Below are 26,615 nucleotides of genomic sequence, written 5' to 3' on the forward strand. Positions count from 1 at the left end.
ACTGCTCATGTACACAGCCCCATAGAAATGAATGGGTTCGGATTCAGTGTGGGTGCAATGCGTTCACCTCACGCATCGCACCTGCGTGGAAAACTCGCCCGTGTGAAAGGGGCCTTAGGATTTAAAAGTGAGGGCAGCAGAAAACTGGTGACAGATTCTCTTTAAGGCCAGTGTTTCTAATGGCCATAATGCCTGGGCTGTTCCCAAAACTTGCTCCTCACCCCTTCTCCACTGCCACCTGGCTTTTTCCACATATCTGCAAAAGAATCCACAAGGAATCTGAGGCAAAAGCCCCATGAGTTGCATGTGGAACCTGTGGATTCGGGTGCACATATGTGGCAAAAGTCGCAGCAGAAAAGCTGATTTGAAATCCTCATCATTCCAATTTCTGCCATGGATTTCACTCTTTGCAATGCAGACGGGGAAATCTGCATCAAACGTGCAGCCATTTATTTCGTGCAGATTTTGCCTTTGATTCTACAGCAAAATCCGCAGCAGATTTATTTTATGACCTGTATAGACGTACCCTAAAATGCAGCAGATTTTCTCCGCACTGTGTATATGCCCCGTATGGATCTACCCTTACAGTCGCAGACCAGACTCCCCCTTAACAAATAAAGACCCAAAAATAGACCTCTGGCCAGACCGCCTAAATAAACACAGACCCAGGACAGACCCCCTAACCTAATATAGAACCACAAAGCAGGTTTTCTGAATACAGACGAAGACCACACCCTGAAATAAATGCAGATCCCCAAACAAGACCCCTTAAATAATGACAGACGCCTAAAGCAGATCCTCTAAATACAGTCCCAGACCTTTTCAGTAAATACAGATGTTCAAACTGGAACCCTAAATAAAGAACCCCCTAATAACAGACACCAGACCCTATACACTTACCCATCTGCTCCTCCTTGCTGCTCTGTCATGTAGCTTGAAAACCGTCAGAGGTCATGTGACCATCTGAAGGTCCTTCAGCAAGTGCCTGTGTCAAGTTTAAAGCCACAAGTGGTGGCAAAGCTGAGATAAAGTACAATCTTTAAGTCTTTAGGCCCGGACCCATTGTACAAAGCAGTTCTATTGCGGTTTTGCCACGATTCTCAGTAATTGCCTTGATAATACCTAGCTTGCATACCATGTTTGGGCAGCCATGGACCCCTCAAGAGCCTCAAGTAGCAGCCCAAACATCCCACATTATAAGCCAATATTGACACCGGTTTTAATAAAAACGTTTTGCTGATGCTGCGTGTAAAATGCTGCTCTAGTGCCACTGAAAAATGGGGCAATGATCAGGAACAAACAGTTTGTTTCTGATCATTGCCCTGTTCATCAACCCATGTAAATGGTGTGTTAGACAAGGAAAACCATTGGTGTGGTGAAAGGACTTCATTTATCTGTCTTTCTCTCATAGGCCAACCAAGACCTGCGTGCCTTAGAGCTAGAAGTGGAACAGATACAAGAATCCGCTGATCTCTTTGAAGTAGCTGTTCCTGATTATAAGCAAATGAAGAAATGCCGCGAGGAAATAAAATTGCTTAAGGAATTGTGGGACATTATATATAACGTTCAGGTACGGATTTCCCAATGCAGTGTCTGAGCATTACAATGTTTCTTAGGCCAGACACACATGAGCGAGTTCAATGCAAGAAACTTGTTGCGTGTGGCAGTGTGAGGTCCTGTTCTAACAGGCCATCTGACCCTGAGAGACTTGGAATCTATGGAATTACACTGACATAATGAAGATTTCAGGTCTCACAGGGACACACAGCCTTAGAAATCATTATAACGCTGTGCGATACTGTCAGAAGAGCAGAGGTCAGAACGGGAACTCTCACTGCCACACGCAGCGAGTTTCTCACATTGAACTCGCTTGTGTGTCTATGGATACAGCCATTTCTGGATGCTACAGTTTACATGGGCACAGCACAAGCATACATTTTCATAATGGGTAGACTGCTGTATTGTATAAGGTAGCCTGTTGATGTTGTATATTCCCAGAGGCGGACTGGGAACTTAAAGTGGCCCTGTAAAAAAAATACTAAAAGTGGCCCTGTTTTGGAGTCGGGTCCAAATTGATGGAAAGCAGGGCGAACACAAGTAGACATGACCAGCAATACCATATTGGGGCACATTATACCACCCCAACAGAGCCAAATACCAGTCCATCACAAAATACATCCCCAAAAACTTCTACTGGCCGGATGTGAGGAGTGCTCAGGCGGCCCGCTGAGCATTGGCTGACTGGGGAATTTCCCTGTAAGGTCTATTGCCAATCGGCCGCTGTATACTCCCATTATATTCTACTTGGTTTATAGCTAAAAAAGGCATATTTTATTTTTTAATGCAGAGGAATAAATGGTCCAAGACAAATCAACTCACTTTATTTGTTTTATTATATTTATTTTACAAAATTACATAAGAGACAGAAAGCATTAGAAAAAAGGAAACAAAGCTTCAAAGCAGAAAGAGGGTACACAAACATTATGTCAGTATCATGTGATACATCCCAAGCTTCATCCTATGTGTGCACCATACCATATCTCTATCTTGTTTGAAAAAAAAAAAAAAATATATATATATATATATATATATATATGTGTGTGTGTGTGTATAATTATATAAAAAATATAATGAATGGCAGCACCAACCTTGGAATATATTGGCGATTGGGTGCAAGCTCCAGTGGGAATAGCGTCCCAGGCAGTGGCGTACCGCCCATAGAGGCAGACCACGCCATTGCTATGGGGCCCGCGCCACTGGGGGGCCCGGAGCGCAGAGAAGGCCCCGCCCACACTATTTGGCCCCGCCCACTCATGGCAGCCTATAGCGCTATGCGGCTGCTCTGCTTTTATGAGCCAGCTATTCTTCCGCAATCGGCATGGCCCCGCCCCCTACTATTTTTATGTACGCCCCTGCCCCGGCCACTTCCTGACCCTGCTCCCTCCAGTATCTGACCGCTGTCTATTTCCGGCCTGAGCGCGGTGAGTCGTTGTCACGATGAGCCGCATCTATCATGACAGTGCCTTGCAGAATAAGCCTGCATATGATGAGGGGGTGTCGGGAGACTGACAGCTGGGCTGTTCTAGAGGTATGCCTGTGTGTTGGGCTTATAGGAGGAAGTGTTGTCTGGGCGAGGGGGCTGTACACAGGGGAGAACTGGCCCTGCCCTGTTGACTGGGCACATATAGCTATGAAAGCCTTTGGGCACATCTCTGGGATATTGCATGCCGTATTTGAACAGAAACTAGTATATCTGGCCATTCCTTGTTCACACTAAGCGTTGTCACTACCTCAGGGATGTCGCTGTGTACAGAAGGAAGCATCCAGCCATACACTGTAGTGTAACTATAGTCTTCTGTAGTGCAGACCTATGCCAAAGATGTGTGTTTGCCCACTGGCATTGTGTTACACGGACACCTGCAGCCCACCACCCTCCAGTCTGTATGCTTATGCTTCAGATGCATGGCCCAGAGGTTTGCTGAACTTAAAGGGGTATTCCAGTAATAAATTGTCCCGGATGTGGGTCCTGGTGACTTTGAATTTAGCTGCAGGGTACATGCTAATCCCCCACCCTATTCTGGTGATCAGTGACCACACCATTCCCAGCAGTTATCGCCTGTCCAATGAATAGGGTATAATTTATCACTGGAATACCCCTTTAAGCCCCTTACACGCCATGTTTTATTATGTGTGTGAGTATAGGAAAGTGTTTTTTTTTGTACATTTTTCAGAAAAAATTGTTGTTAAGTCCAGCTTCCCATAACAGAAGTTCTTTATTGATATGGAATAAAATCCTGACATCAATTACATGTACAGTGTGTACAGTCTACGTGTCTCAGACCCCAAACATTTGGATCCTTCTTCATGTCATGAGGAAGGATCCAAATGTTTGGGGTCCGAGACGCGTAGACTGTACACACTGTACATGTAATTGATGTCAGGATTTTATTCCATATCAATAAAGAACTTCTTTTATGGGAAGCTGGACTTAACAACAATTTTTTGGAAACTTTGGTATGACCGTGTCCGGGTCTTTTATCCGTGCTACGCGAGCTTCATAGGTGCAGTTTTTACATCTATTCACAAATTTTTCTGAAAAAGGAATTAAATGGAAATTAAGATGCAAGTGTATGCTGTGTTAGATTTTGGCCATTCCTCTAGACCGCCCCCCCTCTCCCTCCACTAACACATTGCTCAGATAAGTGAGACCTAGAGCCAGTTTTTCCACATTTGAGAACAGGCAAATTACTACCGCATAGTGTGACTGAATATTACAGCCATACTAAGGCCTCATGCCCACCACCGTATTTTGTATCCGTGTCGTATCCCCCCTTTACCCCCCCCCCCCCCCCCCCCCCCCCCCGTACTCCTTAGTCCTCTGAGCCTACAGGGCCCCCCCCCCCCAACACATCAGTTAGCTTGCAGGAAGGGAGGGGATATGATTGGTGGCATCAGCAGCAAGGCGTTTAAGGTGGTTATCCAACACCTATAATGCCCCCCAAAATGCCCGGGCACCTTACATACCCGCATCGCTTCTGTTGCCCGCCTAGCTGCCACTGCATCCAAACTGTCGCATGGATGAAAACATCCAGCGACGTGGGGGGCAGTCAATAGCAGGCCACGATGGGAACGAGCCTCCTATAGCGGGTGACACTAGGGATGCTAATTTCCGACACTACCTACTATTGGCTGCACCCCCCACTAGGCATAAGTATTATCTGTATGCGGTGCCCGGGCATTTTGGGAGGCATAATAGGGGTTAGATAACCCCTTTAACCCTTAGGATACCAGAGGTTTTTTCATTTTTTTCATTTTCATTTTTCTTCCCTATCTTCCTTGAGCCATAACTTTTTTATTTTTCCATTCACATAGCTGCATGACGGCTTATTTTTTGCAGAACAAGTTGTACTTTAATATGGCATACAATGTAGTGGTAAGCGGGCAAACAATTCCAAATGGGGTGGAATTGGCAAATGGGGGTGTGGTGGGGGAGTGGCCAGGGCAGGAGGTGGGAGGGACCAGGTGTGGGTAATGGGTGGATTTAGGGGGCCCAATTCAGATTTTTGCTATGGGGCCCAATGATTTCTATGTACGCCCCTGGTCCCAGGATAATATCAATGAAAAACAGAGCAGCAAGCCGCTTGAGAAAGGCTTCATGTTGGAGCCGAAACGTTGCGTCACCACTGGGTGAATAAACAGCTTTCCTTTTTTCACCTTACTGGAGTGCTGCTCTGTTTTTCATTGATTGATATATATATCCTGAGCATGTGGCTGTATCCTTATAGTCCTGGCACACGCAATATATCCTTAAGCATTTTTAGGCCGTACATGCTTGGTAAATTAGACACCCTTCAGGTGAGGGCTGGAGAAAGTGTCCAAACCCTGGCCAGGGGACATTTGGCAATATAAGCCACGTAACAGAGACTTTCTGGATTTAAAGTGGTTGTCACATTTCAATATTTCTGGCATATCGCTAGGTTATACCACAAATGCCACATAGGTGTGGGTCCCACCTCTGAGACCTTCTCCTATCTTCAGAACAGGAGAAGCAGCCGCTCATGTGCAGCCACCCTTCATTTACCGCGATGGGAACTTTGGCTATTTTTAGAAGTCCCATAGAAGTGAATGGAGAGAATGACACACCTGTCGTGTGCTCTACTTCACTTCAGGGGCCCCTTCATGGAAATAAGAGCGGGTCTCGGAGGTGGGAGCCGCGCCTATCTGACACTTCTCAGATCCTAGGTATATTCCATAAATGTTGAGATGGGACAACCCCTATAATCTGGATACTAGGTCTCCTTATGAAATTAATTTGCAAACAGATTCAAAATATTTTCACTGAATTTGCAATTGTGATATTATAATGTGAATTATACTTGGAGGTTTTAAGGAGTGCTGGAGTTTAGAATTTTGGTTATTTGAAGAATAAGCCTAACAATTTCTTGTAGGGTTAATTTGTATAATCGTATATTTTGCATAGCGATCTGTTGTTTCTCTCTGGAGAAAAAGTTATTTAGTCTCTATGCAAATGAGCAGTTAAGTGCAGCGAGGGCTGGCCCTAGCCATTCTGTGCACCCTTGCTCCTCCTGCTTCCTTGGGTCGCCCCTGCCTCTTGATTGACAGGGCCAGGAGAGATGGCTATGCAGGAACCTGGCATTGACAGAGAGAAGGGCTGGTAGAAGAAGCAGGAGGAGCAAAGAGTGCTTGGGCCCGCCTTTGGTGCACCTAAATTCTCATTTGCATATGGATTAAAAGTACTGTTTCTGCAGAATGAAGCAACAGATCACCAAGGGATATCATTACATTCAGCTGAGGTATCCCTACAAGGTAGTGAACAATGAGATTGCTCCTTTCATTTTCCAAAGAAGCTCTGTAAAATGAAAGGTGGAATCTGATTGGTTGCTCTGGACAACTAAGCCAGTTTCCCTTTGAGCCAGATAAATCTGTGTGGGATTTAGCAATGAATTTCCTCGTGACAGATTCTCTTTAAGGCTCCATTCACATGTCTGCAACATGTTTTACGGATCCGCGGATCTGCAAAACACACAAAGCGGCAATGTGCGTTTCACATTTTGCGGACCGCACATTGCCGGCACTAATAGAATATGCCTGTTCCTGTCCGCAATTGCGGACAAGAATAGAACATGTTCTATTTTTTTTGCGGAACGGAAGTGCGGACCCGGAAGTGCGGATCCGCAATTCAGTGTCCGGGCAGCACATCGTACTGCACCATAGGAGTGAATGGGTCCGCAAGTCTGAAACGTGTTTCCATACATTTATTGGCACTTTTGAATTTACTGTACCTTATATTCCTTTTACAGAGCTGTATTGCTGATTGGGTTAAAACCCAGTGGAGGCAGATTAATGTGGAACAGATGGACGTTGAACTAAGAAGGTTTTCAAAGGCAAGTTCCACAGCTGTCACTTTATGAAATGCTTTGCTTTAAATATTGTTCTGCACCACGCTATTCCAAATTATTAAGCTAGAAAATGAATATGTGTGATTGACAGCAATTTGCTGGTAATTTTGTTGGTTTTGGTTTAGTGCTAGGTTGATTGTCTTTTTCCACAGATCACCTTTTTAGGCCTCATGCACATGGCCGTTGGACGTCTGTGGCCGTATTGCGGCACGCAAACGACTGGTCGGCAATCCACGCCCACCGGCCGTGTGCACCCCGCATCACAGATGCGGACCCATTCACTTGAATGGGTCCGCAATTCCGGAGATGCGGAACGCAACACCAGAATCACTACGGAGTGCTTCTGTGGTGTTTCTTTCCATGACATGTCATATTTTTTCGCGCCACGGACCCGTTCAAGTTGAATGGGTCCGGCCCGCTGCACTGATGTTGCCCGTACCCCAATGCACGGAACGGCCGCACAAGCCTTAGAGTGATGTTTTGGTCATGCAGAAAGGCTGCAGTGTTATGTGGCATTACATTAAGCAGTGCATGGATTTCCACAGGAATACTAATTCTCGAGTCCCCTGTGTAAAGGCAGGGACAGTGCAACAGCGCAACCACAACTCCTTTCACAGTCCCATAAATCGAGCTGTGGTCATACATGCACACCTCTGGTCCATTCACCCAGGCAAATCAGGGATCATACATTTATGCTCCAATCATTTCGGGGGCTCCACAGGGTAAGGGGTCCCCATTCCTGTGATTGCTGGAGGTCCAAGCGGTAGGACTCCCACTGATCTAATAGTTATCGCCCATCCTGTGTATAGGGTATAACTTGACATGACTGGAATACTCCTTTAAATGGATTATATCAACCGAGATCAGGTTGCCTTTAACTTTAGCAATGCTCGAGGCTAGCACAGGAATACATTGCTAGGGCTTCAAAGAAATGTATTAAATCTCCCATAGACTGCAATGTTAATACAGTACAAACAAATATATATATAAAAATTCAAATCACCCTTTTTCTCCATAATAATAATAATAATAATAATAATAATAAACATTAAAAAATAAACATCATAGGCATTGCTGTTACCCAAAATGCCTGATCTAAACCTGATCAGGCTTAGTGTGAGTTCAATACACTGCAGCACACTAGACAGTGTACTGCAGTGTATTGTAAGCCATCAGACCCACTGGATCTTCAAGAACCCCCCAAAAACGTAAAAAAACTAACAAAAAAAAACCTCCTATATCCACACATAATTGGTTAAAAATGTAAAAAAAAAAACACTAAACATGTTTGGTATCGCCGCATCCATAAGGACTTGATCTATAAAAGGATCATGTTACTATTACCGCATGGTGAACACCATAAAAAAAATAAGAAACTATGATGGAATTGCAATTTTGCCAACCGCACTTCCCAAAAAATTGTATAAAAAGTGATAAAAAAACTCATATGTATCCAAAATTAGCACCAATTAAACCGTGACCTTATCCCACTAAAAATGAGCCCCTAAATAAGCCAATCGTACTCCCCCAAAAAAGTATAGCTTTCAGAAAATTGAGACACAAAAACTTATTTTTTTTTTCAAACATGCTTTTATTGAATAAAATAAAGTTTAAAAAATGCACATATTAGGTATCGTCATGTATGTAACGACCTGCTCTATAAATATATCATGTGATCCAACCCATCTGGGGAACACCTTAAAAAAATAAAAGTGCCCAAATTTTTATTTTTTTATCACCTTACATCACAAAAAGTTTCATACCAAGCAATCAAAAAGCCATATGTGCCCCATAATGGTACCAATCAAACCGTCATATCATCTTGCAAAAAATGAAAACCTACCTAAGACAATCGCCCAAAAAATAAAAAAGAATATGTCTTTCAGAAAATGGAAACACAAAAACAGGATTTATTTTTTTCAAAAATGCTTTTATTGTGTAAACTAAAATGAAAAAAAAAAAGCACATATTAGGCATCACTGTGTCCGTCATAACCTGCTTTATAAAAATAGTATGTGATCCAACCCGTCTGGTAAACGGCGTAAAAAAATAAAAATAAAAAAAAAGCCATTTTTTTTTATCACCTTACATCACAAAAAACAGGCACCAGTCAGTGCCAGCAGTCTCAGCCACAGCCGCCAGTCTCGGCCACCAGTCACTGTGGTCAAGTTCCCTTGCCATTTAATATAGACTGTTCCTACTAATGTTTATGCACTACTGTTCTAGCGCTCGTTATTGATATGGGCTTAATGTCTAGTATGCAATATAAAATGGTGCCATTAGAAAGTACAACCTGCCCGCAAAACTCGAGCCCTTATATGGCTATGTGAACGGAGTAAAAAAAGTTAAAGTTAAATGAAAAACGAAAACCCGAAAACGACTCTGGGGGTGAAAGGGTTAAATGAAATTTCAGACTTCTTTTAAGGACCTACTTGGAATTGGTAACCATTGTATTGTTAACTGTGTACATTTTCAATTATGCTTCCTCCATCTATTTTTGTAGGAGCTCCTGTCCTTAGATAAGCAGGCTCGTTCATGGGATGCATATGTCGGCTTGGATATGGCTGTGAAAAACCTCATCACATCTTTACGAGCAGTCACGGACCTACAAAACCCAGCAATTAGGGAACGACATTGGCACCAGCTAATGATTGCAACGAAGGTCAGTTTTTTTCTGTCATGAGAATTTCTAGATTTCTAGTTTTATAGAGTGCAGAGGCATTAATTCTTAAATGCCACACATGGCATAGATACATGTATTTGGGGTGCACCATGTTTAAGAGTTAAGTATGCCTTTAAGTCTCACACAAAAATTATTTTACATGGCACCATACAAACGTCTCAAAACCTAAGATGAAAAAACCCCATAAATGTGCGGGTCATTAGGCTAGGTTGTCTGTGCAACTAGTGATCAAACTATTTATAAAGTATTCTCTTGGCGGGCTGATTGCTGGCACAGTGCAGATAGGCATCATATGGCATCATACAATGATGGATCATATGATTAGATCATGTGATCTGACGTCACCACAGGTCCTTTAGCCGGCAGCTCATGATTAAAGAAGTAAGGAGAGACCGGCAGCTACGCGATCAAGAGGAGAAGGTGAGTTAATAATTATTATTTTTTTTAACCCTCAATTCACCACCTACTAAGCATTCTGTATTAAATAATGCTATTGTTTTCCCTTATAACCATGTTATAAGGGAAAATAATACAGTGAATAGACTGTCATCTTAGCAACCATGCGTGAAAATCGCACCGCATCCGCACTTGATTGCGGATGCTTGTGATTTTCACTCAGCCCCATTCACTTCTATGGGGCCTGCGTTGTGTGATAAACGCACAAAGAGGAGCATGCTGCGATTTTCACGCAACGCATAAGTGATGCATGAAAATCACAGCTCATGTGCACAGCCCCATAGAAATGAATGGGTCCGGATTCAGTGCGGGTACAATGCGTTCACCTCCCGCATTGCACCCGTGCGGAAAACTCGCCCGTGTGAACTCAGCCTAACACTTTGATTTACTGACGGGTGTCACCATCTTCAAAACTTTTGTGCTACATTGTGACTCCTGGGTCAGCAATTAAAGAGGACCCGTTAACTCACCTGAACGGTCTGCTTTAATATATAATCGTATTCCCCATGAACTAATGATTTTAAAATCTGTTCGCTTAAAAAGTCTGCAATGACACTACTCTGTTATTCCTCCTAAAAAATAAATAACACAGAAGTGGCACAAAGTGGAGGATATTCCGGAATTGTGGAAGGGCCAGGTCAGTGATGCCAAGAGATGAACAAATGCTGGCTGATCCAATCATTTATACAGCATGAGATGCAGCACATCGCCCATATACTGTAGACGCAGGTTAAAATAGAGGTGTAAGAATGTACATTTACTGGCTGTATAGATAGTGGTTTCTTGAATGCTCGCTTGTTTTACTAGCCTATATATGCGTATTGATTACTTAATAGATTAATGATTTTGTCCTGCTAGGTCCAATTTACAATGACCGAGCAAACCACACTATCCGACCTACTTGCACTGCAGCTGCATAAGGTGGAAGATGAAGTGAGGAACATTGTAGACAAAGCTGTGAAAGAAATGGGAACTGAGAAAGTAAGTGAAAAGCAACACATTTTGTTCAAAGAAACGCTCCGCTCGATAATTCGCCAAAAACATGGTTAACAATTACCATTCTTGTCATACGTTAGATACTTACAGAGATAAGCCAGACCTGGACTGCTCTGGAGTTTTCCTATGAAAAGCATCACCGTACAGGAACACCCCTGATAAAAACCGACGAGCAGCTATTTGAGACTTTGGACAGTAACCAGGTTAGTATTGACAAGAGAATTAAAGGGGAATTCTGGTTATATGAAGTCTATTAGATGAGTGGGGGTCCCAGCGCTGCGAGCCCCACTGATCATGAGAAAGGGGGCCCCCTACCCAGTGGAGCCCCCCGAATGAACGGAGTAGCCGACCAGGTATTTGAGCAGCCACTCCATTTATTTCTATGGCAGTTCCAGAGATAGCTGTGCGTTGTACATGGCTGTCTCCAGAAATGAATAGAGGGGTTGCGTGTATACCCGACCGGCCGCTCCGTTCATTGCAGAAGCCTACAAGGGATATGGGGTCCCCATTCTTGTGATTAGTGGAGGTTACAGTGGTTCACACAAGCAAGCGTAGTAAACGCTTAACATCCAGACTGAACCCTGACCCATTCTTTTCAGTGGGTCTGTGCACAGGAGTGTCGTTTTTAATCTCTGCGTTCAGGAAAAAACGCAGCATGTTCTATATTGTGTTTTTTCAGCTGTAATCTAGATGCAATGTGTTTTTCACTGATGGTTTCTAGGAGATGTACATTGTTATTCTTCAGTTTTTATTTGCGCACGCGAAAAACACATCACAACTGATCTATGCAGAAAAACCACGAACACAGTCGCAGACAAAACTGATTGAACTTGCTTGCAAAAACATCCGTTTTTCCCTGAACAGATCCTGACACCATCTGTATCGTTCTTGTGAAAGAGGCCTCTCTGTCACTTTTTTTTGGTTCATCTTTGACCCTGTCTTTGTACATTGTTTAGGTGCAGTTACAGGCAATTATGCAAAGCAAATATGTTGAATATTTTATCGAACAAGTGTCCAGTTGGCAGAAACGTCTGAACCTGGCTGATTCGGTGATTTACATTTGGATGGAAGTCCAGCGTACTTGGTCTCATCTAGAAAGCATCTTTATTGGTTCAGAAGACATCAGAAACCAGCTTCCAGAAGATGCGAAGCGCTTTGATGGAGTGGATGCCGACTTTAAAGTAATTCCTTCTGCCTTCTAAAAAAAACATCACATTCTGGAAAGATTAAAGAGTAACTAAATATTTTTACCATTTTCTTTTCAACTGTTTTAAATAGCCTAAAAATGATTTTTGTAATGTACTTTATTAATCAATTATACAGTTTTCCATCTCAAAAAAGGACCCCATAATCTTGGATTTTACTGCTTCTTAAAATCATCATTTTCCTACAGTGCTGGCTTGTCAGCGCTATACTGGTGTACGGATTTAACTGGTTGCCGCGGAGAACGCTGCACAGGCTGGTGCACAGATCGCTGCTCCTGCCTGTGCCCCCCTCAAGCTTGGCTTAATTCTGGCACAGCAGATCCGTACTCTGTGTACAGTTGTGCCCTGCCAGGATTTAGCTGGACTCCTGCCTGAGCCGGCTCCGCTCAGCTGAAGGCTCTCTATAGCACATCAGTACAGGAGTAGCAGTGTGCTATAGAGAGCCTTGAGCTGAGAGAAGCGGGCTCAGGCAGGAGTCCAGTTAAATCCACAGCGTGGATCTATACTTTGGCCTGTGCAGCGTTCGCCACATCAGCGATGTACAATAATGACTTTAAGAAGCGGTAAAATCCAGGACTTTGGGTCCTTTTTTGAAAAGGAAAGCATCATAATTGATTAATAAAGTACATTACAAAAAGCAGCTTTTGGGGCTATTTAGAACAGTTTAAAAGAAAATTGTAAAAAGTTTAGTTTAGTAAAAAATTACATAATTTACAAAAAGTATGTGTTCAACTTTTAGCCTTTTTACAGTTTACGTCAATACATATATTATTGACTGATGCTGGTAAAGTATGGGGTGAACACTGGGATTAAGTGTGAACTATAAGGAATAAGGTACCCCCGAATATGAGAAATAGCTATGGCCTATGACCTTGCACTTTTTTGTGGTCACCAAATTATTTTATGAAATTTATAGATGGAATACATTTTACCATATGTAAACTGCAAACCTGTGTTCGAAGGCGAATTACTGGGATTGGCTGAGAATCTACAGGTATCCTTATTCCAAGAGCTGTGTCTTGAATTTCAGCATTTCTGCTGAGACCCCCACGATCATAAGAACAGGTTCTCTGTACCCCACAGGGCCACCTGAAATGAACAGTGCAGTTGGTCGAGGACGTGCATTCAGCTCAGTGTTCAGCGGTTTCTGACAGGTCCCATAGATATGAATGGAGCACCTGTGTGCATGCTCGACCTGCAGCTCCATTTATTTTGGGGAGCTTGTGGGGTACGGGGTCCTCACTCTCATGATTGGTGGGGATCAAAGTATTTGGACAATCGCTGGTCTAATATTATTACCATAATTCATTCTGTCACTCTTATTATATCCCTGATAATGTCCAAATAATTTATATCCTTTATTTTCTTTACGTCGAACATGGCCTGTGCTTTATATCTCAGAATGTTCCTCTGTATAGATTACTGCTGGTAAGAGGAGCTGTAAGCAGTTTTTATGAATCAGACAGTTAGTGCTAATACATGCTCAACAAGTCATCTAAATTACAATTAAAGGGAAATGTATTTAATCATTATTGAAACTGTGAGAAATGTGGACTTTGAATTGCAGTCTTTTGTTGATCCAGATCAGAGCCCATGGGGGTCATTTATCAAACTGGTGTAAAGTAGAGCTGGCTTAGTTGCCCATAGCAACCAATCAGATTCCACCTTTCATTTTGGACAGCTCCTCTGGAAAATGAAAGGTGGAATCTGATTGGTTGCTATGGGCAACTAAGCCAGCTCTACTTTACACCAGTTTGATAAATGACCCCCTATGTTTTTATTGCATCCCTTTTTTGAGAGTAGTGCATTCAAGTAAAGTAACGATGTACTGTGAAAGTGGTATATCCATCCGAAAGCAGATCAATGCTGTAAATTGCAGCTTCTTTATTGCACCAAAACGTTGCTGTAAACTTGGGAAAGTATGTGTTTTTTTTTAAATCTTGTAAGTAATCGATTTTGTTGTCCTCCATCCAGGAATTGATGTTCGAGACAGAGAAAATAAGAAATGTGTTGGATGCAACAAATCGTCCCAAACTGTATGAAACTCTTGATGAATTGCAGACGAGGTAGGTTCAGATATTTTGATGCAAATATGCTCATAGCAGATGACTGGGCAGCAGGTTCTGTTCACACTTGTGTTCAGTGGTTGTGTCAGGCTGTCCAGTTATTTTTTATGTCATCAGTAGAACCGCCTGCCTCGCTATTCTTTCTGTTAAAAATATTGGAAACCCCAACAAACCCTAAGTGAATATTTTCATATTGTTCAAATGAAAACACAACTATTGGCAATCTACACTGCCTGTCCCCAAAAAGAATCGCCACCAAAAAAAGAAAGGTAACACACTCTAATATTTCATTGGACTGCCCTTAGCTTTGATTACGGCACACATTCGCTGTGGCATTGTTTCGATAAGCTTCTGCAATGTCGCAAGATTTATTTCCATCCAGTGTTGCATTAATTTTTCACCAAGATCTTGCATTGATTATGGTAGAGTCTGACTGCTGCGCAAAGCCTTCTCCAGCACATCCCAAAGATTCTCAATGGGGTTAAGGTCTGGACTCTGTGGTGGCCAATCCATGTGTGAAAATGATGTCTCATGCTCTCTGAACCACTCTTTCACAATTTGAGCCCGATGAATCCTGGCATTGTCATCTTGGAATATGCCTGTGCCATCAGGGAAGAAAAAAGCCATTGATGGAATAACTTGGTCATTCAATATGTTCAGGTAGTCGCTGACCTCATTCTTGGAGCACATACTGTTGCTGAACCTAGACCTGACCAACTGCAGCCACCCCAGATCATAGCACTGCCCCCACAGGCTTGTACAGTAGGCACTAGACATGATGGGTGCATCACTTCATCTGCCTCTCTTCTTACCCTGATGCACCCATTACTCTGGAACAGGGTAAATCTGGACTCATCAGACCACATGACCTTCTTCCATTGTCCAGAGTCCAATCTTTATGCTCCCTAGCAAATTGAAGCCTTTTTTTCTGGTTTGCCTCACTGATTAGTGGTTTTCTTACGCTACACAGCTGTTCAGTCCCAATCCCTTGAGTTCCCTTCGCATTGTGCGTGTGGAAATGCTCTTACTTTCACTATTAAACATAGCCCTGAGTTCTACTGTTGTTTTTCTTCTATTTGAATTCACCAAATATTTACGTGATCGCCAATCGCAATCATTCAGGATTTTTTTCCGGCCACATTTCTTCCTCGAATACGATGTGTCCCCACTATCCTTCCAGTTTTTAATAATGCGTTGGACAGTTCTTAACCCAATTTTAGTAGTTTCTGCAATCTCCTTAGATGTTTTCTCTGCTTGATGCATGCCAATGATTTGACCCTTCTCAAACAGACTAACATCTTTTCCACGAACACGAGATGTGTCTTTCGACATGGTTGTTTAGAAAATGAGAAGCAACTCATTGCACCAGTTGGGGTTAAATAACTTGCTGCCAGCTGAAAGATAATCACCCATTTAGTAATTATCCAATAGGAGGCTCATAACTATTTGCTTAGTTAAATCCAGGTGGTGACTTTTTTTTTTTTGGACAGGCAGTGTATTTTTTAAGTATTTTAATAATCATTCTACAGTGTAAGATATTTTTTTCTATTCTAAGCATTGTGGTGTTCAATATTGATTCTTACTCACTAGATGATACTTTGTTTACAATTTGTTTTTTCAGACTGTCGCTATGCGAGAAAGCCTTGTCTCAGTATCTGGAAACAAAGCGTTTGGCTTTCCCACGTTTCTACTTTGTGTCCTCTGCAGATTTGCTGGACATTCTTTCTAAAGGAAGTCAGCCGAAACAGGTATTCTCTCCCACTGTCTCCCTCTATGTGTGTGTGTGTGTGTGTGTATGACCGCTAAAGGAATCCGCACCGTAGCATTTACAATCACGAAATTTTGGCACACAGGTACATCAGGTGTCCGGGAATGTTTTATACCAGGTCTCAGGTCTCTATGATGTACCGTCCCTGAGATATTCCCATAAAATTAAAATATGGCACATCACATGACCTACAATGGGATGCAAAAGTTTGGGCAACCTTGTTAATCGTCATCATTTTCCTGTATAAATCGTTGGTTGTTACGATAAAAAATGTCAGTTAAATATATCATATAGGAGACACACAGAGTGATATTTGAGAAATAAAATAAAGTTTATTGGATTTACAGCTTACCAAGCCAATTTGAGTTCCAATAATTAGTTCTAAAGGTTTTGGAATCAATAAAACTGACAACAGTGCCCAAATGTATGCACCTGCCTAATTTTGTTTAAACAATTATAGCACACTTTCTGTAAATCCAATAAACTTTATTTCACTTCTCAAATATCACTGTGTGATAACTGACATTTTTTATCGTAACAACCACCGATTTATACAGGAAAATCATGACGATTAACAAGGTTGCCCAAACTTTCGCATCCCACTATACATTAGCCAATAGAAGCCTGTAGGTCTTTCTCCTCATATCCCAACTGCCATACACACAGTCACATGACACTTATCAGCCTATAGAAGCTCGCAGGCCCTTAGTCTCCACATAGTTTTACACCAGGTTTCCATAACAACCCAGCCATTTTTCTTCACTGCTGTAGGTCAGCTTTAAAGGGGCAGGGCGCTGTGGACGACACTGTTAAGGGAGCGGAGTGCTGTTGAGGTTACAGTTAAGGGGGCAAGTAGGGTGGCCATTCAGGCCACCATTAATAGACGGACTTAAAAACCCCACCCCCGACATCCGACTAAGTCATGCCCCAACACGATTAGGCCACACCCCCTCCCACTCCGCAGGAGGGGACTGTGGAGGCCACTATTAAAAGGCAGGAGTGGAGGGTACAGTGGAGGTCACTGTTAAGGTAGCGGGGTACTGTGGCGGTCACTGTTAAAGGGGCAGTCGCTGTGGAGGTCTCTGTTATGGGGGAAGGGAATAGTGGAGGTCAGTTAAGGGGACTGTAACCTATGGTCATTGTTAAGGGGTGGGTGCTGTAGAGGTAACTTTTAAGGGGGCGGATCCCTGTGGAGGTCACTGTCAAGGGGATGGGGTGCTGTGGAACTCACTGTTAGGCCTCTTTCACACGGGCATCACGTGTGAGGGTTATAACATGGTTATAAGGGAAAATAGTAGCATTCTTAATACAGAATGCAAAGTAAATTAGGGATGGAGGGGTTAAAAAAATAATATAATATTAAACTCGCCTCATCCACTTGTTTGCGCAGCCTGGCTTGTCTTCTTTCTTCTTCTTTGAGGACCTGGGAGAAAAGGACCTTTGGTGACATCAATGCGCTCATCACATGGTCCATCACATGATCTATCACCATGGTGGTGACGTCACCAAAGATCCTTTTCTCCCAGGTCCTCAAAGAAGAAGAAAGAAGAAAAGCCGGGCTGCGCGAACAAGTGGATGAGGTGAGTTAAATTTTTATTTTTTTAACCCCTCCATCTCTAATTTACTTAGCATTCTATATTAAGAAAGCTATTATTTTCCCTTATAACCATGTTATAAGGGAAAATAATAAAGATCGGGTCCCCATCCCGATCGTCACCTAGCAACCATGCGTAAAAATCACACCGCATTTGCACTTGCGGATGCTTGCGATTTTCACGCAGCCACATTAACTTCTATGGGGCCTGCTTTGCGTGAAAAACACACAATATAGAACATGCTGTGATTTTCACGCAACGCACAAGTGATGCGTGAAAATCACCACTCATGTGCACAGCCCATTGAAGTGAATGGGTCCAGATTCAGTGCGGATACAATGCGTTCACCTCACGCATTGCACCCGTGTGGAATTCTCGTCTGTGTGAAAGGGGTCTTAAAGGGGCAGGCTGCTGTGAAGGTCAAAGTTAAAGGGGTAGGCTGCTGTGCAGGTCCCATTTAGGGCTCATGCACACGACCGTATGGCTTTTTCAGTGTTTTTCACGGATCCGTTTTTCCGTTTTTTGTTTCCGTTCCGTTTTTCCGTATGGCATATACAGTATACAGTAATTACATAGAAAACATTGGGCTGGGCATAAAATTTTCAATAGATGGTTCCGCAAAAGGAATGGATACGGAAGACATATGGATGCATTTCCGTATGTGTTCAGTTTTTTTTTTTTGCTGAACCATTGAAATGAATGGTTTAGTATATGTACTGCATACTGAACTAAAAAAACGGCCAGTATACTGAACGCAAAATACTGTCGTGTGCATGAGTCCTTAAAGGAGATGGGGCACTGTGGGGGGGCAGTGTTAAGGGGTGGGGGCTGTGGAGGTCACTGTTAAGGGGGCGGGGTACTGTAGATGTCATTGCTATAGTGGATACTGTCGATATCTTTTAACGACACATGCAAACATTAAATGAAATAGATGAGATATCCCGTGCGAAGCCGGGTCCTTCTGCTAGTATAATATTATGTGTTTTTGGGCAGGTCACAATGACCGAGCATTACTGTATATTTGCAATTGAATAGATATCTCTTGCATCATATTTGTACTACATTTAAAGCTACGGTTAGAGATGAGCGAACTTCAAGTTTTGAAGTTCGGGTTCAGGTATATGATGAATTGCGTTATGGATTCCGTTACCACGGACCATAACGCAATTTAATGATGGAGTGCATAACGGAACGCTTTTTGAGGCTTTAATAATAGAAGTCTATGACCTGCATAACGGATCTGTCCGAAGTCCTCTCCTGCATAACGGATCCGACCGGTTTCCATTATGCAGGAGAGATGCATTCCGTCATTGAATTGCGTTATCGTCCATGGTAACTGAATCCATAACACAAATCACCATATACCCGAACTCGAACTTTAAAACTTGAAGTTTGCTAATCCCTAGCTACAGTGTATGGCTACTGCATGCACCGCCGTAATAGGCCAGAACTTTAGGGGCCTGTTTAGCTAGTAAAAATATCAAATTAATCAATAAAAAAATCTAAATCATTGAATAGAATATATTACAAAAATAATTTTAGGACATTTGTAACAGTTTAAAAAATGTTTCATTGTTTAGGTACACTTTAATAAAAATAATTATGAATAATTTGTGTTTTTAGACATTGACTGGTGTAGGCATTTTAATCAGTGGGGGTGAAGTATAGAGACTTCCCATCGTAATTGTACAGCAACATTCAAATTTCAGAAATAGTAGACTTGTTTTGTCCGTGGCCACCCATGTTAGTCATCCATGGTTCACAGCCACATTACCACAACTTTTCCTATAAAACAAAGTACCTTATTTTTCGCCCCATAAGACGCACTTTTCCCCCCCCCAAAAAATCGGGGGGAAATGCCCCTGCGTCTTATGGGGCGAATGCTGACAATTTAACATCGCTGGATGCGATGTAGAGTGAGCTGGGGCCTGGGGAGGGACTGGAAGGAGGAGCTGGGGGCCGGGAATAGCGGCGGGGCGGTGCAATCAATGTACTATAGCCCCGCCCCGCCGCTCCGGTATACTAATATTAAATGTCTTACTCAATTAAATTGTATTATATATGCCCCCTCACTCCTATATTGCTAATCGTACCTTAAATCCTATTCCTAGGTGCTGTAATGCAGGCATGCAGGCCGGGCGGGCGGCAGCGTAACTCCTTGATGTCACGTGCCTGCGCCGCCTACTTTATGAATGAAGCAGGCGGCGCAGGCAAGTGACGTCAGCGAGTGACGCGCCGGCCGCCCGGCCTGCATTACAGCATCTAGGAATAGGATTTAAGGTACGATTAGCAATATAGGAGGGAGGGGGCATATATAATACAATTTAATTGAATAAGACATTTAATATTATTATACGGGGGGTGGGGGGGGGTGGTGGTATGATCGAGCTGATTTGTGGATGCCACTGTTATGGGCTGGGGGGCTGTGGATGCCACTGTTATGGGCTGGGGGGCTGTGGATGGCACTGTTATGGGGTGGGGGGTCTGTGGATGGCACATATATAACAGTTCCACCCACAGATCCCCCCTGTAACAGTGCCACCCACAGATCCCCCTGTAACAGTGCCATCCACAGATCCCCCCCCCCCCTGTAACAGTGCCATCCACAGATCCCCCCCCTGTAACAGTGTGTCAGTCATCCACAGATCCCCCCCATAACAGTGTCCGTCATCCACAGATCCCCCCATAACAGTGTCCGTCATCCACAGATCCCCCCATAACAGTGTCCGTCATCCACAGATCCCCCCATAACAGTGTCCGTCATCCACAGATCCCCCCATAACAGTGTCCGTCATCCACAGATCCCCCCATAACAGTGTCCGTCATCCACAGATCCCCCCATAACAGTGTCCGTCATCCACAGATCCCCCCATAACAGTGTCCGTCATCCACAGATCCCCCCATAACAGTGTCCGTCATCCACAGATCCCCCCCATAACAGTGTCCGTCATCCACAGATCCCCCCATAACAGTGTCCGTCATCCACAGATCCCCCCATAACAGTGTCCTTCACAGATCCCCAGTAATAGTGCCACCCACAGACCACCATTAGTTCCAAACCCACCAAAAGCACACCTTTTGGTTAAAAATATTTTTTTTCTTATTTTCCTCCCCCAAAACCTAGGTGCGTCTTATGGGCCGGTGCGTCCTATAGGGCGAAAAATACGGTACATTTTTTTGTGATTGCTTGCTTGCAACCTTCTTTATCAAAGGAAATACCAGCAGTGATACTGTTGCACCATAGTTCTACTGACTCGAGTAAGAAAATCCTACTAGATTTTTAGTGGATTACTTGTCATTCACTCAGAGACCTCCTGATTATGAAGACAGTTTGCTTACCCATTTATTCTAGCTTTTCATTGCTAACACACTACAGTTAGTTTTTTTTTTTTCCATGAAAAATGTTTATAGTTAAAGGGATTGTGCAGAGTGATGAACGTGCTCACTTGAATGGGACAAGCAGTTGTACTTACACCTCACTACCGCTACAAGCTAGACGATGTGCAGTTCTTCAACAGTGAAGAGGATGCAGTTCTCTCCAAAAAGCTGATAGGCAGGGGTGCTGGGAGTTGGAACCCCACCAATCTGATATGAATAACCCATCCTCAGGATAGGTCATCAGTATCATAGCACTGCACATCCCCTTTAAATCCTACCCAAAATCATAAACATTTTTGCATTTACACTTCTTAAATAAATGCTTCTATCCCAGGATATTCCAGAATTCAGAATTACATTAGTATAGCACCAACGGCTATTTCCATTGAACAGCCTTTTTGGGTCCACCTCAGTTAATGTGTCGAGGTGTACCCGCCTACAGCAAGAGATACGAGAGTGAAACGGGGCTACTGCAATTTTAGCTGTTCAGCATCTCATTCAAGAAGCAGAGAAGGTGTTGCAGCTTCAGAAGCATCCGGCTCACCACAACAGGAATCCCTTCATACAAAGGAGCAGAGAGGCAGGAGTGAATGTGTGTGCCCACCTCAGCACATTTACTGAGGCCGACACAGAAAGGCTGTTCAATACAGACAGCAGGTGGCACTATATTTAAAAATATTTTTGTGTTCCAATTTCTTTTTTTATGTGTAAATTAAAAATGTTTATAATTATTGGCTGGATTGAGCTATAAACAATATTTTTTATGGAACAGCCCCTTTAAGTTCAACTGGAATTCCCATCTTGCCTTCACTTTATGATTGGTGGAGGTCTGACCTCTGGGAGCTTTATCAGTTGCAAGAATAAAAGGGCAGTGCAGATGCTTCTTCATACTCTTTCCCTGCACAGTGGCATCAGGCTATGCAGAGAACTACAACATAGTGCCATTCTAGGTACCATTCAAGAGAGTGCGGGCGTGCTGCATTTGCTGGCACAGCTGTGTGGCTCGGAGCACCGCTGTGCAGGGAAAAACAGTAAAGGGACCACAGCACAGGATCGGTATTGTTACCCTTACATCTTCAGGATTGTTGAGCGTTCCAGGGTAGAGACTCCCCAGAATCATCTCTCTTGTTGATATATCATCAATTTTATAAGTTGCGGAAACCCCTTTAAATAGAGTTGATCTAGGACAGCCTTCCTATACTAACAACAAACAGTGGTGCTTGAAGTTTTGTGAAGCCTTCAGAATTTTCTATATTTCTGCATAAATTTGACCTAAAACTACATCCAAGTCCTAAACGTGGATAAAGATAACCAAAACAAACAAATGAGTCGTTTATTGAGGGAAATGATCCAATTTCACATATTTTGTGAGTGGTAAAAGTATGTATAACTTTTCCTTCAGTATCTGGTGTGACCCCCTTGTGCTGGTAATAGTTCATTAGTCCTGCACATCGGCTTGAAGAAATTTTAGCCCATTCCTCCATACAAAATAGCTTCAACTCTGTTATGTTGGCGGGTTTCCTCTCATGAACGGCTCACTTATGCAAAATTGTAGAAAATTCTGAGGGGTGCACAAACTTCCAAGCAGCACTGTATTTATTCATTGTTGATTTTGAAGCTACTATATTTACTGGATTCAGTAAGTAAGGCTGGATTCATATGTGTCCAATTTGTTGTAGACATTTTTTATATGTACTGTTCATCTGAATGGCAATTCCAAAAATCCACGTGCTTGTCACCAAAACAACCCCATTAAGGTGACTGTAATTGAAACGTAATTGCAGTTTTGAATCTTCCCTGTCCATAAGATGCAAGATACAGTAGGATATGAAAAAGATGACTGGGCACACCTAAGATATTGGTTACTAATATTTATTAAAGTACTTGTAATAGTTTAAAACACAAATCCAATGTGGTGATGTATGGTACAAAAGTATAACTTTAAAACATTGCCACACTGTTTGGCAGCATTCAAAGCAAAAGTTCTGCGTATTTGTGGTTGGGATGAAGCTGAATTGGTCACTCACAGATGATCTTGTGACCTAACATCCTCATTCCAAACTCAACATAGGCAGAATAATAAAGTACGTGAAGTAGTACATATAGTGAAAATAAAGCAATATATTAGCGGTTAAACTACAATATTAGTAATAGTCATACAATGACATAGAGTATAAAATCAGGTGACAATAGGATAAAATAGGGATTCGCTTGATATAAAAAGGTTCTAAATATCCAGATGTAGCAAATACAGTCCCACAGATACTTGTTGCCGATTTGAGGTAGCAAAGTGATACTGTGTAATGAATCTTCAGTAGTCTGGTGTGTTAGTTTACGCCGTCACTGACTCAGCGGCGTCGCGCTATTGGTCAGGAATCGATCCAGCAATAAAACAATAGTTAATTTAAGGAACGCTCTTACCGATGTTGGAGGGTTCTCACATTCAGGAGAAACTTCTGCCGTCTATCGGAACTTCCTCCCGTTTTTTTTTGTGCGGTCAGGTGAATCCCAGTTGATAGTGTTGGTCACCTGTTAGCAGTTTGATTACTGCACGAGGTCCCGCTTGTTTGAATCCGAATAAGGTATCCCAGCTTTTCGGGTAGAAGTTTCAGACCGGCTGGGATACCTTATTCGGATTCAAACAAGCGGGACCTCGTGCAGTAATCAAACTGCTAACAGGTGACCAACACTATCAACTGGGATTCACCTGACCGCACAAAAAAAACGGGAGGAAGTTCCAATAGACGGCAGAAGTTTCTCCTGAATGTGAGAACCCTCCAACATCGGTAAGAGCGTTCCTTAAATTAACTATTGTTTTATTGCTGGATCGATTCCTGACCAATAGCGCGACGCCGCTGAGTCAGTGACGGCGTAAACTAACACACCAGACTACTGAAGATTCATTACACAGTATCACTTTGCTACCTCAAATCGGCAACAAGTATCTGTGGGACTGTATTTGCTACATCTGGATATTTAGAACCTTTTTATATCAAGCGAATCCCTATTTTATCCTATTGTCACCTGATTTTATACTCTATGTCATTGTATGACTATTACTAATATTGTAGTTTAACCGCTAATATATTGCTTTATTTTCACTATATGTACTACTTCACGTACTTTATTATTCTGCCTATGTTGAGTTTGGAATGAGGATGTTAGGTCACAAGATCATCTGTGAGTGACCAATTCAGCTTCATCCCAACCACAAATACGCAGAACTTTTGCTTTGAATGCTGCCAAACAGTGTGGCAATGTTTTAAAGTTATACTTTTGTACCATACATCACCACATTGGATTTGTGTTTTAAACTATTACAAGTACTTTAATAAATATTAGTAACCAATATCTTAGGTGTGCCCAGTCATCTTTTTCAGATTTTTGTTCCTTTTAACAGCGGGGTGACGCTGCAAGACTGAGAGCACCCTGTTTGGTGTATCAACCATCCTGTGCATCCAACTAACATATTATTACTTAAGATACAGTAGGAGCTTCCTCAGGCTGTTCTTGGCCTCCTCCTCTCAGGCTCTGAATGATATCTGTACACGTATGAATCATGCTCAGATACAGGGGATTCTGCTGCCTGTATCTTTGCGACATTTGGTTGCCTTGTAGCAATGCAGCCTCAAGACATAATGGAACTAAATGGGGTCGCAGCATGACTCTGAAATATCTGCAACTGCACCCACATTGTCACAAAAATGCAACACTGCAGGATTTTTTAGGAGATTCTAGGAGCTTGTTTGATGCAACTTATGTTTTGAGGCTGCACTGCTATGAAGCGATGGTCTGTGGTCACACAATGCTTTTCCCCACCATAGTTGATGTGTAGCCCCAGCCCTATTCTTCAGATCTTCAGCTCATAAACAGACAATAGCCTTTCATCCAGACAGAATTTGTTGCTTTAAGAAATGTCTGTTCTCCAGCTGTTGAGAGATCCAAGGGTAAAACTGCGTGAATCCAAAGTTTATACTGGACCGTATTTCTGTTTACCACATTCTTGCTGCTGACTTGAAATTCTTATTGCATAAAATTATAAAGAGAGTTTCCTTTTAAAAATAATGAGGGAGATTTATCAAGACTGGTGTTCCCATCGGCTAGTCTTGATCCCTCTGCGCTGGAGTGAGATGCACCTTATTTATCAAGAGGCATCTCTGGTCCTCCGAGCGCCAGAGGTTCACATCTACACCAACCAGGAGCTTGCATAGAATTTACCCTTTAACTTACTCCACTTTCTAGTGTACGTTATAATAGATCCGGCAGGCCCCATCCCGCTAAGCCAGGGGTGCACAACCTGCTGCCCAGGGGCCACATGCTGCCCTCGATACCAATCTGTGCGGCCCCCAACCATCTGGTAACGGACATGTATGGCTGTTCACGTGTATCTTTCATGTATTCTCCCATTAAATGGGGGTACTAGAAGTGTAAGACATTTATGATATACAGGTCCTTCTCAAAAAATTAGCATATTGTGATAAAGTTAATTATTTTCTGTAATGTACTGATAAACATTAGACTTTCATATATTTTAGATTCATTACAGACCAACTGAAGTAGTTCAAGCCTTTTATTGTTTTAATATTGATGATTTTGGCATACAGCTCATGAAAACCCAAATTTCCTATCTAAATAAATTAGCATATCATGAAAAGGTTCTCTAAACGAGCTATTAACCTAATCATCTGAATCAACTAATTAACTCTAAACACCTGCAAAAGATTCCTGAGGCTTTTAAAAACTCCCAGCCTGGTTCATTACTCAAAACCGCAATCATGGGTAAGACTGCCGACCTGACTGCTGTCCAGAAGGCCATCATTGACACCCTCAAGCAAGAGGGTAAGACACAGAAAGAAATTTCTGAACGAATAGGCTGTTCCCAGAGTGCTGTATCAAGGCACCTCAGTGGGAAGTCTGTGGGAAGGAAAAAGTGTGGCAGAAAACGCTGCACAACGAGAAGAGGTGACCGGACCCTGAGGAAGCCACTTTTGAACCAGACCTGGGCTACAGAGAAGCAGCACTGGACTGTTGCTCAGTGGTCCAAAGTACTTTTTTCGGATGAAAGCTAATTTTGCATGTCATTCGGAAATCAAGGTGCCAGAGTCTGGAGGAAGACTGGGGAGAGGGAAATGCCAAAATGCCTGAAGTCCAGTGTCAAGTACCCACAGTCAGTGATGGTCTCGGGTGCCATGTCAGCTGCTGGTGTTGGTCTACTGTGTTTTATCAAGGGCAGGGTCAATGCAGCTAGCTATCAGGAGATTTTGGAGCACTTCGTGCTTCCATCTGCTGAAAAGCTTTATGGAGATGAAGATTTCATTTTTCAGCACGACCTGGCACCTGCTCACAGTGCCAAAACCACTGGTAAATGGTTTACTGACCATGGTATTACTGTGCTCAATTGGCCTGCCAACTCTCCTGACCTGAACCCCATAGAGAATCTGTGGAATATTGGAAGAGAAAGTTGAGAGATGCAAGACCCAACACTCTGGATGAGCTTAAGGCCGCTATCGAAGCATCCTGGGCCTCCATAACACCTCAGCAGTGCCAC

At 42.8% G+C, this 26,615-nt stretch overlaps 1 protein-coding gene across 1 annotated transcript in view; it reads left to right on the plus strand.

Annotated features, from left to right (window-relative positions):
- Window positions 1–26,615, plus strand: part of DNAH11 (dynein axonemal heavy chain 11) — a 268,017-nt gene that overhangs the window by 64,445 nt on the left and 176,957 nt on the right. The window contains 8 exon segments of the mRNA XM_044293255.1: window positions 1,412–1,570; window positions 6,822–6,905; window positions 9,424–9,582; window positions 10,918–11,040; window positions 11,136–11,258; window positions 12,012–12,236; window positions 14,235–14,326; window positions 15,948–16,074. Of these exon segments, the coding sequence (XP_044149190.1) occupies window positions 1,412–1,570; window positions 6,822–6,905; window positions 9,424–9,582; window positions 10,918–11,040; window positions 11,136–11,258; window positions 12,012–12,236; window positions 14,235–14,326; window positions 15,948–16,074 (1,092 nt within the window).

Source organism: Bufo gargarizans, chromosome 5 (assembly GCF_014858855.1).
Source record: "Bufo gargarizans isolate SCDJY-AF-19 chromosome 5, ASM1485885v1, whole genome shotgun sequence".
In the NCBI taxonomy this organism is placed as follows: Eukaryota; Metazoa; Chordata; class Amphibia; order Anura; family Bufonidae; genus Bufo; species Bufo gargarizans.